The sequence below is a fragment of the Haliotis rubra genome, unplaced genomic scaffold (genome assembly GCF_003918875.1).
Source record: "Haliotis rubra isolate DU_JTF1 unplaced genomic scaffold, ASM391887v1 Scf499, whole genome shotgun sequence".
Lineage (NCBI taxonomy): Eukaryota > Metazoa > Mollusca > Gastropoda > Lepetellida > Haliotidae > Haliotis > Haliotis rubra.
Window position 1 is genome coordinate 571,089 of NW_025767189.1, and position 19,704 is coordinate 590,792.

At 41.3% G+C, this 19,704-nt stretch overlaps 1 protein-coding gene across 1 annotated transcript; it reads right to left on the reverse strand.

Annotated features, from left to right (window-relative positions):
• Positions 1-6,991: 6,991 nt before the first annotated feature.
• On the reverse strand, positions 6,992-17,599 carry LOC124291653 (proprotein convertase subtilisin/kexin type 5-like). Its single transcript, XM_046728704.1, has 7 exons — positions 17,496-17,599; positions 12,809-13,007; positions 12,100-12,188; positions 10,513-10,638; positions 9,459-9,648; positions 8,057-8,145; positions 6,992-7,135 (listed from the first exon to the last, which is right to left on the reverse strand). Exons 1-7 carry the CDS (start codon positions 17,584-17,586, stop codon positions 7,026-7,028), a joined length of 894 nt encoding a protein of 297 aa, XP_046584660.1. The 5' UTR covers positions 17,587-17,599; the 3' UTR covers positions 6,992-7,025.
• Between the last annotated feature and the right edge of the window lie 2,105 nt (positions 17,600-19,704).

A 19,704-nucleotide genomic window follows, 5' to 3' on the forward strand; every position in this document is an offset into this window, starting at 1 on the left:
GTATCTCAATTTGATGGGTGTATTTTTCTTGAAGAAAGAAAGAATAATTCAAAGTAACATACATACACTATATAGTGGTGGGTCCACACAACTTGCTTACCAAAATCCATGACATACCATGCATAAACACACAAAGTAACATAAATATCAGTCAAGAATTAGTGTCTACAGACATGACAAACAGCTCTAATCTTACAACTAACATGAACTGTCCCTGAAAAGTCTACATATGCTCAACATTGTTAAATACCCATACATATGTATGATGTATATATGATGCAGGGTTTTACCTTGACTCACAAACATCGGGGTACCATGGACCCTTAATTATTACTTTTAAGGGCCATTGAGGGTCCTTTGAAGTAATGGTTAAGAGAACAGTATGTTTTTTAGAGCCTGGAATGAATCATTGATCATGTGGACTGATGGGTAAATTGATGTAAGTAACTGCCCTGAAAGAAACAACCAAACACTTAGCAATGTCATAGATGTGTTGTGGGTACAATGAATAATATTGTGAGTCCCTCTGAATGCAATGAATTACTTTTCTGTGTCCATTCTCTACACTGGTATGTACTGGATGCACATTTCCATGCTGCATAAAACCCTGTATGATGTTCATGTAAATTCATGTACGTATATCATATCAATCACTTCTTGTTTTACCTGGCTATGTGACCCATTTAGTCAGAACATATGACAGTATCCACATTGTATGAAATGTGAACGGATGCTTCTGTTATCAATCACTAGATTGTCTGGTCCAGACCTGCTCCATTTCACACATTTTATGTGATCGATTGTATTCTTAAGAATGACAAATGATCAGACAACGTTTTTCGGGGAAAAAATAAAACAAACTTACATATTTTGGAGTTTACTTCAATATAACTTTGTACTAAGAGTAAATGAACCCCTCGGATATTGATAACATGTATATAGCAAATAACTGAAAGTATACAGCAGCGTACTCTAATACTAATGAGAAGAGTAACTGACCATGCCCTGCCTTTTAGCAGTGGGTAAAGTCTGTGGTCACGAAAATAAGCAAATGATAAGTCGCTTCCTTCGTAAGCAAAGAAAAGACAGCTGTCACCAAGCATAAACGTGAGCAAAATATGACAGGACATACCTTAAATCCTGATATTTATTCGCATATAACCGTATTCATCCCTTAATGACATAAACATATGTGACAAATGACGAAATCTGTAAACAGTTCCTGCACATGGGAAGTGCTAACGTAAATCGACTTCGTGCCGTAAAGGGTTTGATGTCGTTATGCAGTCGTGCGAGTGGGTGTCATTTGAAGTTAGATGTCCTTTCAATGACCCCATGCAATGACTGGCTTATTACTAGTCATTTGATTTTGCCTCGATTAAGATACATAATGTAGAGATGATCCGCAATCTGATTTTCAGAAATATATGTGATATTTCAAAAACTAAGTTTTGAAATAAGGAAGCGCCATAAAATCTTTGCTACCTCGGCTATTTGGAAACCGTCCTCAATCCAATACATCCATGTTTGACGAATGGCGATAGATGTTTTTTTTCTTGTTTTTATCGTCGTGAGTGTTGATGATAACATCTTTAATATATTTTAAGAGATAACGAGGCATTTCTTCATCAGAATATGGTATTCTTTTTCATCACTATTGACAATAATTAGGATGAATTCCTGTCAAGGTCGAGAAGTTAGACGTGAGGAAAGGTGATGCTGTATTTGCATGAATAACCGATCGAATGATCTCCATCATATAACAGTTAGTTGACATCAAAAGACAGTGTATGATAATGACTTTTATTAGATATGTTCATAAAAGTCTAAACTTTGTTCGTTTTCACTGCTGTATGCGTTGGACCTGTGGCAAACAGATGACGCGCGCTCGCACAGGTAGGGATGAACTTTATCACAGAAACTGGTTATAAGAAGCCTTTTTCTAATATGTCAACATAAGCAAGTCTTACGAGATATGTTATGTTGGGTTCAGTCCCCTCTGGGATTCCAACCCCCCAAATGTACTGGAATCTGTACTTTACTAAGAAAGTGTAATCCCAAGTACATGTATAACATAATTCAGAGGCGGATACAGCTTTTTGAGAAGTGCGTGTGTGTGCGTGCGCGCGTGAGCTTGATAACGAGAGTTTCAATGGTCAACTAATAATCCTTCAGGACAAAAGGGGGTGGTGGTGAGCACCCCTGCAAAAAAAAACACCACCCCCTTCCCCCCGATCCGCCTATGTAATTTACATTTGACCACTTTCTAAAGGCATTGTGTATACATGTCATAGGGGGTGTGAACGTTACAAGGTTATGGCAAACTTTTCATCATGAGTTCAAAAGGTTTTCATTCATTTTGTGTCATTTCTTGTGTATTAGACGTTTTGCCATGTTAGAAGCCCCAAACCTGCATGTTTAATGCATGAAACAGTGCTCGGTGCCCGTCATTTGAACGTGACGGCAGTGGGGTAGCCTAATGGTTAAAGTGTCCACTCGTCACACCGAAGACCCGGGTTTAATTTCACCACACGGGTACAATGTGTGAAGGCCATTTCTAGTGTCCCCTGATGTGATATTGCTTGAGTATTGCTAAAAGCGGCGTAAAACCATACTCACTTATTCATTTGAACGTCTAGAAATTTCAACTTCAAAATGAGGCATTACCAGTGGGCCATGGAGGACCCTCTTCCTTCCTCATCGTTTGCTAAGGCTGCCAACATGACGGAGCTGCCCTCCTTTAATCTCTTCCGGAAACCCAAAACAAACAAAGGCAGTACATGTACATGCTCAATGTCAAGGCCGACCTGTCCATAAGTCTATAAACTCAGGGACAGAAGAAACTATACTGCCTTTACCTTTTTATGCATTTGAAAATTGAAAGAACTTTCATTAAATTTGACTATCTCTATTTCACCATCACTCATCTCTGCAAAAGTCTGTGAAATATAATCTTTGACTGGGTAAAATCGTGTAAAAATATATCGTTTCAGTGAATATTTGTGTCAGAAATGGATTTGCAGCCATGTTACAATGTTACCCTGTGTCAAGGGTTGATTTTCACAGTTAAGATGTCTGAGACCAATCTGCATTACAATTAATGTCTTTGATATACGTTGGCTAACTTAGGGTATTTTAATATACATACAAAACAAATATGGACAACAACTTCTTTACTGTAATACAGACGTTTCCCTTTATTTATACATACACACTTGAATTAAACATAAGTATGTACCTTCATGTACACCCGAAGAGCTCTTGTGTACATAAAGAAGTTTTGACAAACACGACTACTTGAACCCTATCATGTATGTATGTATGTATGTATGTATGTATGTATGTATGTATGTATGTATGTATGTATGTATGTATGTATGTATGTATGTATGTATGTATGTATGTACCAATCAGGGCGGTGGGGTAGCCTAGTGTTTAAAGCGCTTGCTCGTCACGCCGACGACCCGGGTTCGATACCCCACATGGGTACAATGTGTGAAGCCCATGTCTGGTGTCCCCCGTCGTGATATGGCTGGAATATTGCAAAAACGCGGCGTAAAACCCAACTCACTCACTCACTATCTATCTATATCTATCTATGTAAATCTCTCTCTCTCTCTCTCTCTCTCTCTCTCTCTCTCTCTCTCTCTCTCTATATATATATATATATATATATATATACTCTCCAAAAAAAGAAACGCGTCATGAAAATAGCAATTTCATGTAGCAATGAATTAAAACGTGATTCATTTTATAAAAGGTTTTGCTCTGTTTATAAGTCCTATCGTGTTTATGTTTTGAAACATCACAACAAAACGGACCATCCGTAAAATATCCGTATTTAACAGCATGATTTTCAATATCGGCGTGTAGTGTCACAGAATACACATGCAATGCACGTGAAAGTTGGGGATCAGATAGTCTCAATGATGGGTATAAAAGGTTGATCGCTGTCTGTCCATTATTCACTGTATTTGGAATATTGTTGACGAACGCAAAATGCCACGTCTAAGTGAAGCCAACCGTCATATCGCCATTGGTTTGCTTGAAGCTGGCCAGTCTCAACGTGCAGTTGCCCGACGCATGAATGTTCACCAAAGCACCATTTCACGGCTCTAGGAGAGATATCGCCGGCAGAATGCGGTAGCAGATGCCCCTCGTAGTGGGCGAACTCGAGCGACCACTGCGGCGCAGGATCGCTACATCCGGGTACATCACCTGCGTCATCGAACAGCTACGGCGACCAGTACCGCTCGACAAATACCCGGATTGAGGAGGCTTTCTGCACAGACCGTCAGGAACAGGTTGAGAGAAGCTGGTTTACGTGCCAGAAGACCTTATTTTGGCCCTGTGCTTCGACAACAACATCGTCGACATCGAGTTCAATGGTGCAGCAACGTTCAGGCCTGGAACCTACCGAATTGGCGTAGAATCTGGTTCAGTGATGAATCACGATTTCTATTTGAACGACGCGATGGAAGAATACGGGTGTACAGACGTCGGAGTGAACGTTTCACCGACGCTTGCGTTCCCCAGGTGGACAGATTCGGCCGGGGCGGTGTTATGATGTGGGGAGCGATCACCTGCCGTAGGAGAAGTGATTTGCTGATGATCCAGGGCAAACTGACAGCTCAACGGTAGTGATCGCCAGAGGGAGTTGTTTCAACAGGACAATGCCAGGCCCCACACATCACGTCACACTAGAGACTTCCTCCAGAACCACAACATCAATGTGCTCCCCTGGCCCTCAAGATCACCGGACTTAAACCCGATCGAAAATCTGTGGGATGCCCTGGACAGACGGGTGCGACGCCGTAACCCTCAGCCCCAGACACTTCAGTCAGCAACTCGCACAGGCACTACAGGCAGAGTGGGCTGCGATTGGGCAACACGAGATTCTGAGACTTATTCGTTCGATGCCGAGGCGATGCCGTGCAGTTCTGGATGCCCACGGTGTTCACACGAGATATTGACTTCAGAGCCACCACACGTCTCCATGTGACACTCAAACTGACTTTCCTCGAGTTGGTGCCAAAGACGGATAAGTCTGCATTCCCAGTGTGCAATTTCGCTATATTTCATTGACTCATAAAGCCTACAAGATGTTTCAAAATAAACATAAAAATACAGTTGAAATTCCTATATGCGTTTCTTTTTTGGGAATATATATATATATATATATTTTATATATCTATATATGTCTATATCTATACATGCATCTCAAAGACAACTGAAAATTCATTTTACAGTTGTAGTTTGACACGCTGCCAGGCAGCAAAACCCCACTGCCGATGCAGGCATACCGTTTGGGATAGATTCAAATATATCTCAAAGGAAACACTATGTGATGACACTGTGGCTACATAAGAGGCTACCTTATCACGTTCACCTTGTCTACAAGTGTGAAGTGACACGTGAAGTATATAAGCGTGGGTGCATGTATACAATGTAACAATCTGGCTGCTTTACAGGAACTACTGTGCACATACTTACGGGACATCAGACCTCCACGGCTTAATGGGTGCGAGAAGTTAAAGCTATCATACTGACTGAACGTTTGTTTGCGACTTAAGCCTACACTTATGTAAATACATCATGGCTGTTTCGGCATCAATAGCGGACGCGATAAGTCTCCTTTTCACATGGTGTATCACATGTAAATGTGCTAAAATAGGTTTTAAATAATCAGTCCGCGAACACCTGGTACTATCCTTTTTTAAACCTTTTACCTTAAACATGTTCATCAATATAGTCGGAATCGTACAATTGACACTTCTTATTAGTATATTTTTCTCGTAATTATGGGAAGAATATTGTCTTTTTATATCATCTTTTACAATGTAATTGAAGTCATACATGACGTCTTCTGGTACTTTCGTAGCTTGGTTGACGAAACATCACAAGCCATATTGCTTATGTTGAACGTTAATATCATTTGGATCGTACCTGTAGGTTTATTGCACACTACTCGTTAAGATCAGGGTTAGAACCGGTCTTAAGCAATCCATCCTTATCGTGGGGCGGTGGGGTAGCGTTCGCTCGTCACGCCGAAGACCCGGGTTCGATTGCCCATATGGGTACAATGTGTGAAGCCCATTTCTGGTGTCCCCGCCGTGATTTTGCTTGAGTATTGCTAAAAGCGGCGTAAAACTAAACTCACTCACTCACCCGTCCTTGTCGTAAGTCTCGCAGACTTGGTTAATGCACGTTATCGTTTCCCATTTGCGAAGATCGATGCTCATGTCAGTCACTGGATTGTCTGGTCCAGACTCGATTATTTACAGACAATCATCTTATATCTGAGTGTGTCGTTAAACAAATATAATGTATACTACTCGAAAGGAGTTAAGGAAGACTCGATTCCTTCCTACTAATAAAGTTTACAAATCATCCCCATGCAATGATGCAGTGAAGCATTTTACGGAACTGATTCAATGTGCATGTCCATTCTAAAAGAGCATATCTACTGTCATAACTTGTTTCTAACATAATTGTTAGTTTTCCAGCACCTTGAAGTCAGTCTGTAAATAATCGAGTTTTGACTAAGGAAAACAGCGATTGATAATTGTTGAAGTATGCCTGTCACAGAACCTGACCATCCGATCCACCCGAACGCCTCTTACGACAAATATATGGTCTTAAGATCTGTTTTAACGTGGAAGTAAAGCTTAGTAGTAATAACTGGTAACAAAACGGTTCTAAATGTGCACAGGTTGTATTATCTATATTGCAGGCAAGGGTTGCTGAAGATCAATTTTAACCAGGACCTTCACGGGTCTACAGTTAGTGACGTAAAAGAAAGAAATTCCCTTCGTACACTGATTATGGTAAGCTGCATTGTCAACTAGCTTCAAAGTCAATATTACGTCAATAATAATAACGTAGTATCGAGGGCTAAAGCATCGACAAGGGAGACAACTCTAAACTCATGGATTGTAGTAACAATTAACAATGCTAGCTGATGCCATTACAATAAAACACACTATTGAGGTGATGTTTTCAGAAGTAAGTTTATTTATTCTGTCTCATGTACTACCCGCTGTACACACGGTACCATTCTGGCTTAAAGTGTACCCCGGATCACATTTAGAGCAGGAAGTATTGTCAGTGCACCGGCTACATCCTTCCCCGCACCCTGAAACAGATAAACACTGGCTTGTATGCCTGCTGCATATCACGTCGTGATCCAGCATGAATATATATTATTTTCCAGGTGACATACATGATAACCCCTTCCGATACAGCTTGGGAAGTACACGTATCTATGCACACATTAAACGGTGTAAAGAGTGCACCCAATGCTGGTTTAAAAGTTTTACATCCTAAACAGGATTCGTGTTAAATGAAATGAAAGCATGAATTGTCCTGATTTAACATTTACCCGTATTACGTTCTACTTTGACGCTTTTTATCAAAGATATACAAACACTCAAGTCTGGATTTAAAAGGGTTCAGGGACTTTTGATTAAACACCCGAACACAAGGTAACCTGTGTTAAGGATAAACACTGTGTCACCTCGCACCGGTGAGGTCACAGCCAGTCACATGTACATATAATGTAGGTTTGTTCCCTCACTAGAGCCCTGTAGCAATAACTCCGCAGAGATTGTGTGTAGTTTATAGGGGATCGTACTCCAGCTCAGATTTTGGGAAATTATTATTCCTGTCACTGCTTCATAATTTAAAGAAATGATTTTAAGGAAAAACTTTAAATAAAATGTGGGAAATTACTTTTTACCCCCAAATTCTAACTGTAATTTGTTTTTATAAAAAATAAGCCAAGGTATGTATATATTTCTCGTTTCCCGAAAGCATTAAATTATTGATTGAATCAAGTATATCTATCTTTTGTTGATTAGTTATTTTTAAACTATATTTGATATATATTTCATTTTGTGAACATAACATATCGACTGGTCAAGGGAACATGGGCATATGCCTAGCGATGGCTCGTGACATAAATTTTATTGGAAGTGACTCAACTGAATGTAAGTTGGCACCGCACCAGTTTGTATGTCTGTTTATCATTTGTACAATAAGAGAATAAATCACATACAGTCACAGAAGGACGATCTCTGTGTGTCTTTCCTGAACCAACCATCACGGCAATTCAGTCCTTTGACGCACACCAAGCGGGGCTCATTCCTTGAGGGAAAAGAAATTATGTATGTATTCACATAGCGCAGATTACCTGTAATAGTAATTGTTATAGTATATGGCGTTCATGTCCAGGCACATTACCTGCTCACGGCGCTACGTGCATTACTATCCTCGGTCATAGGACACTATCGTACTATCCGATACTTTTCAACTCCATGGGGATCATACAGCCATGCTGCCTGTTAGGCGCAATGAACTAATCACTCACATTGCCAGCACGTCCTCACGGGTACCAATTTAACAGCTGGGTGAACTGAGACATTGTGGATTTAAGTATCTTGTCCAAGGATACTACGAAAATGTGCCGACCTTGGGACCCGAGCCTAGGTGCCTCCACCGGGGATCGAACCCGGGCCTTCAGCGTGATAGGCAGACGCAATACCACTGCACTATTGCGCAGGGGAATATTATCTGCGTTACACAGCAAGTGCACAAACTTGACACGTGGCAGTTGGCGACCATGGTTAAATCACTTATATCTGGTAGCTATGACCATATCTAGGCCCTGCTTCACATAACGATCTTAGCGCTACGGCTGTGGTAACTCTATGTTAAGGAATAGGAGATACGAAAGTCGTACGCTATGACCGGTTTGTGAAATGCGGCCTTGGCTGGATATGTCGACTTGGGTGAGGTGGGTTTAGCACTGTCTTATACAGTATCTCAGCCATAGTTCCATCCTATTATCGAGTCAGGAAATCCACATGATCTAGGTCTCAGATTTAAACCATTTAGTTGTGACTAAGTCGCTAGGCTTGGTATTGACAAACCAAGATCATTATTATCTGAGCGAATCTGGAATTCAATTCTTTGACCGGAGATTTAAACAATAATTTCCGTGGTGTCAAGTTCTCCCTTTAGACGCTTATTGTCAAACGGGGTTAGCGTGTACATTGATCTCATTTTGATACGTGTCTAAGATACTACAGATGGAAAGGTTAGTCACATTTGGAACATGAATTGTTATGGTGCAAAGAGACAGGGAAACAGTTGAATGAGTAGTCAATTGGCATGGAACAGTAACGAAAGACGTCGTTATTTATAATTGGTTCCTTTTTCTGAATTTCAAATATTACGTATTTCGCCTCTATGTACAAAAATATGGACACTACTTCTAAATGCCATTAAAAGTCTGAAAACCCTCAAAATATATTCATCAGAATATCAATAGAGGATACGATTGTTAATAATTCCTTTGTATATTTATATGAATTGGATTATATATATGAACAGTAAATATATTAATTCTGTATGTATTTTTATAATAGTTGTTTCAAGTCGAATGCCCATTGACTTACACGTCCCTGTTGTTCTTGATGGTGATGTTGTTGAAGGTGTAGGTGCCGTGGGGGTCGGTTGTGGCGCGGTAGTAGAGGTGGTTGAAGGTTGGGAGGTACCCCTCGTCACATGACATACAGCCCAGACAGCCGACTGAGCTCCGGACATACATGGTGTAGGAACAGTGTGTATTCTTGCTGGGGCACTTCACTGAAACATGGGGGAAATGTAGGCTGGGGCCTGGACGAGCTTCCATTATTGATTCCACATACGTCTTGTTAGTTTGAACAGAAAATAGTATATTTGTTTGCCTCAGACCCAAAATACAAGACTCCGTCCAGAGGATACAGTGTTCCGGCGTTTACCTCTTTACGAAGAGTGTGCTCTAAATGAGAGCGAACGTCTGCACATACCACCTTCTGCAAATGACACTGAACTTCTCAACATGCCATCATCTGCAGATGAAACTAAATCTATTCCAAAAACCTCCTGAAGATGTGAACGAATGTCTGCACATACCACCTTCTGTAGAAAAGACTGATCGTCTCAATATACCACCTTCTGCAGATGAGACTAAATTTCTCCACAAAACGCCTTCTGAAGATGAGACTAAATTTCTCCACAAAACGCCTTCTGTAGATGAGACTAAATTTCTCCACAAAACGCCTTCTGTAGATGAGACTAGTTTTTTCCACAAAACGCCTTCTGCAGATGAGACTAAATTTCTCCACAAAACGCCTTCTGTAGATGAGACTAAATTTCTCCACAAAACGCCTTCTGCAGATGAGACTAAATTTCTCCATATACTGTCTTATACCAAAAACAGACTCACAAGTATCTCTTCACATACAAAATTAAGGTCTGCAAACGGTAAAAATACCTATCCACGTGCCACAGGTGTGTTTACAGACGGATGTACCTCTCCACATAACAAATAGATACCTGCAGAAGGGATGGTACCTCCACACACAATTAAGATGGTGTCTCCGAAAATATTCCCCAAGGCAATCAGATGGATCCACATTTACCGTAGGGAAGGATTTGTCGTAATTAAGGCGTAATCTCTTCACTCACCTCCCGACGGCTTACATACTGCTGTCTGTTTACCCCCGGGGAGTGTGTGTCGGACCATGTTGTACCCCCAGAAACACGACTGACAGTTGTTGTAGCTGGAGCAGGAGGAGCACCCTTCACCACACCCTGTAGGAACACATCGATATAGCCGTATACTTGTATAACGTTCTTTAGCAACCTTCGTTTTACACGAATTGTATTAAAGCGGTTATCACAGTTACTAGCAGTGTTTTGGTTCCTGTTAACGCCAGATATACATTTTCATAATGTTTGTTATTCTTTGCTTAAATCAAATTTCAAGCGGACACACTTGGCAGTTTAGATGCTAGGCTTAAGAGTGAGTGAGTGAATGAGTTTGGTTTTACGCCGCTTTTAGCAATATTCCAGCAATATCACGGTGGGGGACACCAGAAATGGGCTTCACATAATTATTGTACCAATGAGAGGAATCGAACCCGTGTCTTTAGCGTGACGACCGACGCTTAAACCATTAGGCTACCCAACCGCCCCGCTAGGCTTAAGAACATCATACTACACTGAATACCATGTTTGATCGTGCCAAAAAATGAAACAACGGATGTAATGATAAATCTAACGTTTCTTATCTGAAATGCAATTTTCAAGTGTGTGCTTTCTCTTTCCCGACAATTTACATGCAAGGCTTAATAACATATAACTATACTGAAAGGCAGAGGAAACGTCGTAATATTAGAAATGACATTTGAGTATCAGTGGAGTATTTGAACCTATTTTTTTAAATATACACCAGAAGTCAAGTTTGAGGAAACATGAATCGTGGTCGTATAGCCTGCATTGCCCAATAAAGTATTGTTTGAGATTGAAGTTAGAAATATTTTTGTTTTTGGGAGAGGGAAAAGTTCCCACAAACACAACATTGAAATCGAGATGCACGTGCATCATAAATGCATTCAGGCATAAATTGCCGGCTTGAATGGCAATCGTTCACTTGTTTTCTGAACACAGCAGCTATGACTAGGTTAACGAGAGATCAACCACAACAAGCTATTGGACGTCTGCACGCTGGTCAACATGCTCGAGTCATTGCTAATGACTTCAGTTGCAGCGTACGAACGATAGAACGTCTTAGAGTGCGATAAAACGCCACCAGCAGCACTGATGCCCGTCCACGTAGTGGTCAACCCTGTGTAACAACACGTCGCCAGGACCGTCATATCGTCCATCAACACGTGCAAGACCTATTCGCAAGGGCCAGAGAAACAGCTTGGGTGACCATAGGAAACCACCAGCGACCAGTCAGTGACCTACCATTCGGCGACGTCTCCAAGCCAGGAACCTGTTTTGTCGATGTCCTGCCAGGAGACCAATAATTTCACCCAACGTCACCGCCGGGAACGTATCGTGGGGGACAATGGAGAGGGGTTATCTTCTCTGATGAAAGTCGGTACTGCATTTCAGTGGCGTATTATTGTAAAAAAATAGGTTCAAATGTTCCATTGATACTTAAATGTCATTTCCAATATTACGACATTTCTTTGCCTTTCAGTATATATCAAGAAACGATACAGATGGTACTTGTTAATCTTGTCGGTTATCAGTTACGCTCACAAGCACATGCAGACTGCGGGCCCATCTGAGTGTGGAAGAAGCCTGTAAGGCAATGGTCGCCCTTCACGCAGACCCACTGGGGCTCCATCCTGCAGAGACATAAGGCAGTGCGATACAGTGACTGAGTGCGATTATCCACGGTTCGTCTTTTGGATGACAAATATAACTACAGATATAGGAAATCATTGAAAAATTTCTTAGTTAGTGAAAGTTGTTGAACAACAATGTCAGCAATACTTCCGATATATCACTGCAGCAGAATGTTCGGGGTTAGTTATGAACCAGCTACTGGTGTACGCAATGCTCCAGCAACATCACGACGGATAACACAAGTTGAAAACTTTTAATGAAATTTGAAACAGAAATATAAATGCATGCAATACATCGAGCCATGATTTCGCTCTACAGGTCATCATAAAGTATCCTTAAGTAACAGTCAAAGGAGTGATTATTTTTAGTTTCGTAGCACTGGGCTGTGCTTATAACTACTGATATGAGCGTCATACATTGTATTTATGTACGGTACGAATACGGGTCTTCGGCGTGGCCACTTTAAGCTCTATATATGGGTGTTGAAAGATTAGGAATCCAAGTTCATTTCGTAAATGAATGATGTCAAATTTGTTGGTAACCATCTGTCAATACAAAGTGTACATTCCTTAATTTCACATATGTCATTTAGAAGTTATTAAATGTTTAACTGACTTACACGTCGACGGTGTTGTGAATGGGGACGTTCCTGTACGTATAGTGGCCGCTGGTGTCGTTGGTGTCACGGCGATGTCGGGGGTTGTTGGTCATCATGTACCCGTCCACACATCCGCCCTGACACCCCAGGCAGCCAAGGTTTGGGATGACGGCGTTGAAGGTGTCGGTGATGCAGTTGCTGGCCATGTTGGGACAAGGTACTGCGTGATAGAATTGTTCAGTGAAAAACGGAATCGATGCTGTGTTATGTCATTTCACTGGGGAAGAGGGATACCATGTTGTCTGAATGCACAAAGTAACGGACATATCAGGCCATGTTAAGCTACAAAATAACATATGTGTCATTTAATGTTGAGGTGAGGTGAAATTGGGTTTAACGTCGTGCTTGAGAATATTTCGCTCATATGACGACGTGCATGCGTGTGAATGTGTATGTGCGGCTGCTTGTACTAGCCCAGACTTAAGCTGGTTTTATAGTGCTAGCCCACTGAGATGCCATGCCGCAGTTAAACATGAATACCCCACTCAGACACATTATACTGACTCCGAGCCGACCAGTCCTTGTTGTACCCATTAATGCCGAGCGCCAGGCAGGGACCAACAAGTACCATATTTTAACGTCTTTTGGTATCGAACCCGCGACCTTCCGCTCTCTGGGCGGACGCTCTAACCACTACACCACGGAGGCGGCTCATTTAATGGTAAGGCACTAATGAATACATTTGTCATTTAGAGTCAAAGGACTGAGAAACAGATGTGTCATGTTGGATCAATGTACCGGGGAAACAGATTTATTCTGATGTCAAGCCTCTGGGGAACAGAATGATCATTGTGCTGAAACACACAAGGGAATAGAATTGTCAAGTTATGTCAAAGGATAAGGAACAGGGCAGTCATGTTGATGCATGGCACTACGTAACACCAAGCACCATAAGTATCATTAACTAACACCAAGTAACTATCATGCCTAGGCATGGCACAAAGTTATAGAAATGGTACATCAAACAACTAGCGAGTAGAGATGTCATGCTATGTTAAGATACTTAGGCACAGAATTGTCATGTGTCAAGGCACAATGTAACAAGGATGCCATGTTGATTCAAAGCACCTGGGAACAGAATTACAATATTGTATAAAGCCACAGAGTAACAGAATTTGTAATACAGTAACTGTGAACTGGCATAAATAAGATGCCATGCCTTCAGACACTGGGAAACAGTGGTATCTCTTTACGAATATAAGCCTAGCACACACAAAGGCATACGAGGCACTGAAGGACAACAGGCTGTTAAAGAGTTCTCGAGCAGTTGTTGGGATAAAATGAATATGTCTTATTGAGAAAATGTTCTGAGTGAAATAATCAGTATACGACAAAGTACTAGGATTATGTTCTGATAGGTGTTGGAAACAGAAATTGTGAATTGGGGACACACATTTAGACATAACAGTGTTTTGGACAAGGAACAGACCAGTTAAGATCATACAGGGCTCTGGAACTAGAAGACACTATTAGTTTGCGACATGCCCAGACTAGTCTGGGAACATGGTGCTTAAAAATAATTCTATCAAAACACCCCTAATGTACTATAAAGTAGCTCCATTATCAAAACGAGTGTATTATATTCTACGACATCCTTTGTCGTGAAATGGCGTTCATCCTTTACGCCATGTTTTCCCATAGGATCCAAAATGACATACACCTCCTTCTTAAATGGCAATTTGTTCGGAAATTATGGGAATATTTGTAGGTGGATGAAACCCGTTTAACGCCAAAGAAATTAAACACAATGATCAATCGAAGACAGGGAAAATAACACAAGAGTGACCAAAGGGTAATGGCCACAACACTTCACCCCCTATACATGACTGGACAAGCTCGGGGTGGGAGCATCCGATATAAAGAACAGGAGCCGCGGTCAGCACCACGGTTCGGGGAATTTCAATGAGATCAAACATGGCTATGAGGCGACGGATGTGTCCACACACAAGCTTTACGTTGTTAACATTCGTTCACTGACCTGTAAGGTACATATTGACCATAACACACGTGTGTTTAGATAGCTGGACAGGGGGACATTGACTGTAACAGGCAGGTCTGATCGGCAAGTCAAGAGTGATGAATGTATAATAGAAACATGAGAAGATTCTTTTGGTTTTGCGTATGAGTCATCAGTCGAAAGAATGGCGGTTGTTCACTATTTAGAGTTTACTTATTTAGATAAACAATATTATTTGTATTGCCAACATGTGGGAATTGGAGTGACCGGCAAGTTATTAAGAGCTTAGAAAATTCTCACGTTTGACGAGCAGCCTATTTCAATGTTATATTGATAATTCTACGACTATTCATGAGTAGAGGTTTTTGCAGGGAAGCAATGCAAATATGCCCCATCATATTACACGGTACTTTAGAGTTTCACTACAATGCTAATTTATAATGGTAAAACAGTTTCGAGTGATGTTCGACTTCGACTTAAACAATGTTATGGTTGAAATATTGTTCCTCCATAATTTTGTATAATACTCTGCAGTTGAATATCAGTTTTACTTGGCCTGATTGAACGGGCATCGAATACCTGGCTCAAAATCACCCGCATAAACAAGAGCATGACGCCATCACTGTTTTCTGTTTGGTAGTCATGTTATATACCCTTTGCTATTTGAACTAATGAAGTTGATCTTTGGCAATGCGTAAACTTTTGTTGATAAAAGAAGATGTCTGCGATTTAGCGCTTTGTATTCTTCAAGGGCAAGACTAGAAAGTGAACGTGGTGTATTAACACCATAACAGGACTGGTCTGTGGTGCCAACAATGGCATTAACTGTCTTCCAGAAATCTGTGTACTACAGTACACAGAAATGGAACCATACATTTCGACTGCATTTTAAGTGAAACAGGACTGACTGACTGACTGAGTTTGGTTTTTCGCCGCTTTTAGCAATATTCCAGCAACATCACGGCGGGGGACACCAGAAATAGGCTTCACACATTGTGCCCATGTGGGGATTCGAACCCGGGTTTTCGGCGTGACGAGCCAACGCTTTAACCATTAGGCTATCCCACCGCCCCTAAGTGAAACAGGAAGCTGTAGAGAGGAAAAATATGGAATTGGCTATACGACAATAGATTTGGATATTTTGTGTGCTGTAAAGCAATATTACTTTTTGAATATTTTGTTCTGCATGTTCTGCGCGAAGGACTCCAAACAACATTATAACCACAGTCTATCATTTTACTAAATTTGAAAAACTAATGCCTTAAAAGACGTAAGATTGTCATAATTCAGTTTTCTATTTCATGCATTGAATCTAAGATGAACCTGGGTTCATGCTTGTAGCATAAACTTCCGTCATAAAGACATTGTATAAGTTCATTGCGATTCCAAAGTGTCTTTCATTGTTCCTTATCGTGTAATATTGCCATTTTGTGTTGACTGGCTCCATGTTGGTCCTGGCCCGTGAAGAGCCGGGGTAGAATAGGTCTTCAGCAACCCACGCTTGCTACAAAAGGCGACTATGCTTGTCGTAAGAGGCGACTAACGGGATCGGGTGGTCAGGCTCGCTGACTTGGTTGACACATGTCATCGGTTCCCAATTGCGCAGATCGATGCTCATACTGTTGATCACTGGATTGTCTGGTCCAGACTCGATTATTTACAGACCGCCGCCATATAGCTTTAATATTGCTGCGGCGTAAAACTAAACTCACTCACTCACTCACCATGTTGGTCCTGCTCAGCGCTGCGGGCATTTGGGCTGGACAATTCGATCACAAGATGAATACCATTTACATAGGCACACAGACACACTCACACACATACACATGCATACACATACACACCCATCCACATATCCATACACATTCACCAACATACATTACACACGCACACATAATTTGACGGATGCTCCATAACTTATTCCCTGACACACAGACAGACGCGCGCACACGCACACACACACACACACACACACACACACGCACGCACACACACACACACACACACACACACGCACACACACACACGTGTATTCGCTCACATCGACCTACAAACACACATTTTAGTTTCTCCTATCATTTTCTGTTCATTTCTTATTCCTCCAATGGGAAAAAATACTCTCAGGATCAGTCATCAGTGACGCTAAGTCACGAGGACGTCAGAACGGTGTCATTCATTCATTACTACAGTTCTCCAGTTTTTCAGCTGTATCTTCTACATGTGAAACGCAGGATCTATCGCGTCAGGGCATATTGCAAGTCAGGACTAATTATACCACAACACCTGCTCCAAGTCATCAACAAAACCTTATTATACTTGACATGTTGGTTAATACTTGTCACAAAAGATCTATCATTTGTCTTATTACCTTCTGAACGTATCGAAAGGTGTTCGTTGTATCATAAGCACTCAATCTAACCTATATGTCACACTGACATTCACAGCGACTCAGCAAGGTACGAAGTTTATCGAGTTTGTTTGAAGGCGCGTACTGCGTTTTTGAGTAAGTCGAACTGTTGAGTTTCTTCTATAACGCCGATATGTGAGAGATTTCGTGTATAACGCCAAGAGAGAGGTACCCCAGTGTCGTGACTTCCGCGTGGCACGACATACAACGGCCTATAGATACAAACACATACCAGCTAGAGCACTGAAACCTGGTAACGTTGTAATTAGGGCTGACGTCATTACCTGTTGACATAATGAGAGACTGCACGTTTAGCCCACACGTGAAAAGCCAGATGGCACTGACCGCTGTCCTCTGGCTTCTTGTGGCCGCCATATTGTCCGATAGAGTAACATATGGGAACAATTGGTCGATTGACACCTGTTTCGGATAAACATTCTGATGAAATATTTCACTTTATCAAGTTGTAGAAACGGCAGTATATGAGAATATTTGTTTTCGAAATAAGATCGTATTAAAGCTTCGAGAAACGATAAAGCCTGATTTGTACCACATCGCACTTTCGGCTCATACAGCATGCTTATCAAGTGACATGCCGTGGTAATGATGTTATACGTACGTGGATACTGTGGGGATGTTAGATAAGCATGCATAAGGACTTATCAAGTGACATGCCTTCGATGTTATGCATGTACGTGCATCGCATTTATCAAGCGACATGCCGTGGTAATGATGTTATACGTACGTGGATACCGGTGGGATGTTAGGGCATATTTCGTCAGCAATATGTATGCTTCGCTTTGCATGTGTGATGATTCTCGCTTCGCATTACGACAATTGCCTGTCCATGCATGTAATGAATCGTAATCGCTTTTCATTACGACTACTACAATCTCGCCTCGTTCATCCACATGTATCATGAAAGCAGTATACGACATGTATCATATGACATGTATCTTGAATCACCTCACATTACCACATGTATCATATGTACATTATGTTGATTCTCGCTTCAAATCACGACATGTGTGATGATTCTCGCTTCGCATTACGACAATTTTGGTGATACTCGCTTCATATCACGGCATGTATCATGAATCTCGCCTCACATTACGATATGTATCATTAATCTCGCCTCACATTACCACATGTATCATGAATCTCGCCTCACATTACCACATGTATCATGAATCTCGCCTCACATTACGACATGTATCATGACATTCTCGCCTCACATTACGACATTACCACATATGTAATCTGCCTGATTCTCGCCTCACATTACCACATTACGACATATCATGAATCTCGCCTCACATTACGACATGTATCATGATCTCGCCTCACATTACGACATGTATCATGAATCTCGCCTCACATTACCACATGTATCATGAATCTCGCCTCACATTACCACATGTATCATGAATCTCGCCTCACATTACCACATGTATCATGAATCTCGCCTCACATTACCACATGTATCATGAATCTCGCCTCACATTACGATGTATCATGAATCTCGCCTCACATTACGACATGTATCATGAATCTCGCCTCACATTACGACATGTATCATGAATCTCGCCTCACATTACCACATGTATCATGAATCTCGCCTCACATTACGACATGTATCATGAATCTCGCCTCACATTACCACATGTATCATGAATCTCGCCTCACATTACGACATGTACAATGATTCTCGCCTCTCACATTACGACATGTATCATGAATCTCGCCTCACATTACCACATGTATCATGTATATCGCCTCACATTACCACATGTATCATGAATCTCGCCTCACATTACGACATGTATCATGAATCTCGCCTCACATTACGACATGTATCATGATTCTCGCCTCACATTACGACATGTATCATGAATCTCGCCTCACATTACGACATGTACCATGAATCTCGCCTCACATTACCACATGTATCATGAATCTCGCCTCACATTACGACATGTATCATGAATCTCGCCTCACATTACCACATGTATCATGAATCTCGCCTCACATTACGACATGTATCATGAATCTCGCCTCACATTACCACATGTATCATGAATCTCGCCTCACATTACGACATGTATCATGAATCTCGCCTCACATTACGACATGTATCATGAATCTCGCCTCACATTACGACATGTATCATGAATCTCGCCTCACATTACGACATGTATCATTATTCTCGCCTCACATTACGACATTACGACATGTATCATGTATCATGAATCTCGCCTCACATTACGACATGTATCATTATTCTCGCCTCACATTACGACATGTATCATGATTCTCGCCTCACATTACGACATGTATCATGATTCTCGCCTCACATTACGACATGTATCATGAATCTCGCCTCACATTACGACATGTATCATGATTCTCGCCTCACATTACGACATGTATCATGAATCTCGCCTCACATTACGACATGTATCATGATTCTCGCCTCACATTACCACATGTATC

What these genes read in the sequence shown, in the direction of transcription:
- LOC124291653 (XM_046728704.1), bottom strand. Translation starts at nt 17,586, where the DNA reads ATGGCGGCCACAAGAAGCCAGAGGACAGCGGTCAGTGCCATCTGGCTT. An exon ending in AGTATGTAAGCCGTCGGGAG is followed by an intron (nt 9,649 to 10,512) that starts GTGAGTGAAGAG and finishes CCCATGTTTCAG; the next exon opens with TGAAGTGCCCCAGCAAGAAT. An exon ending in GAGATCGTCCTTCTGTGACT is followed by an intron (nt 7,136 to 8,056) that starts GTATGTGATTTA and finishes TATCTGTTTCAG; the next exon opens with GGTGCGGGGAAGGATGTAGC.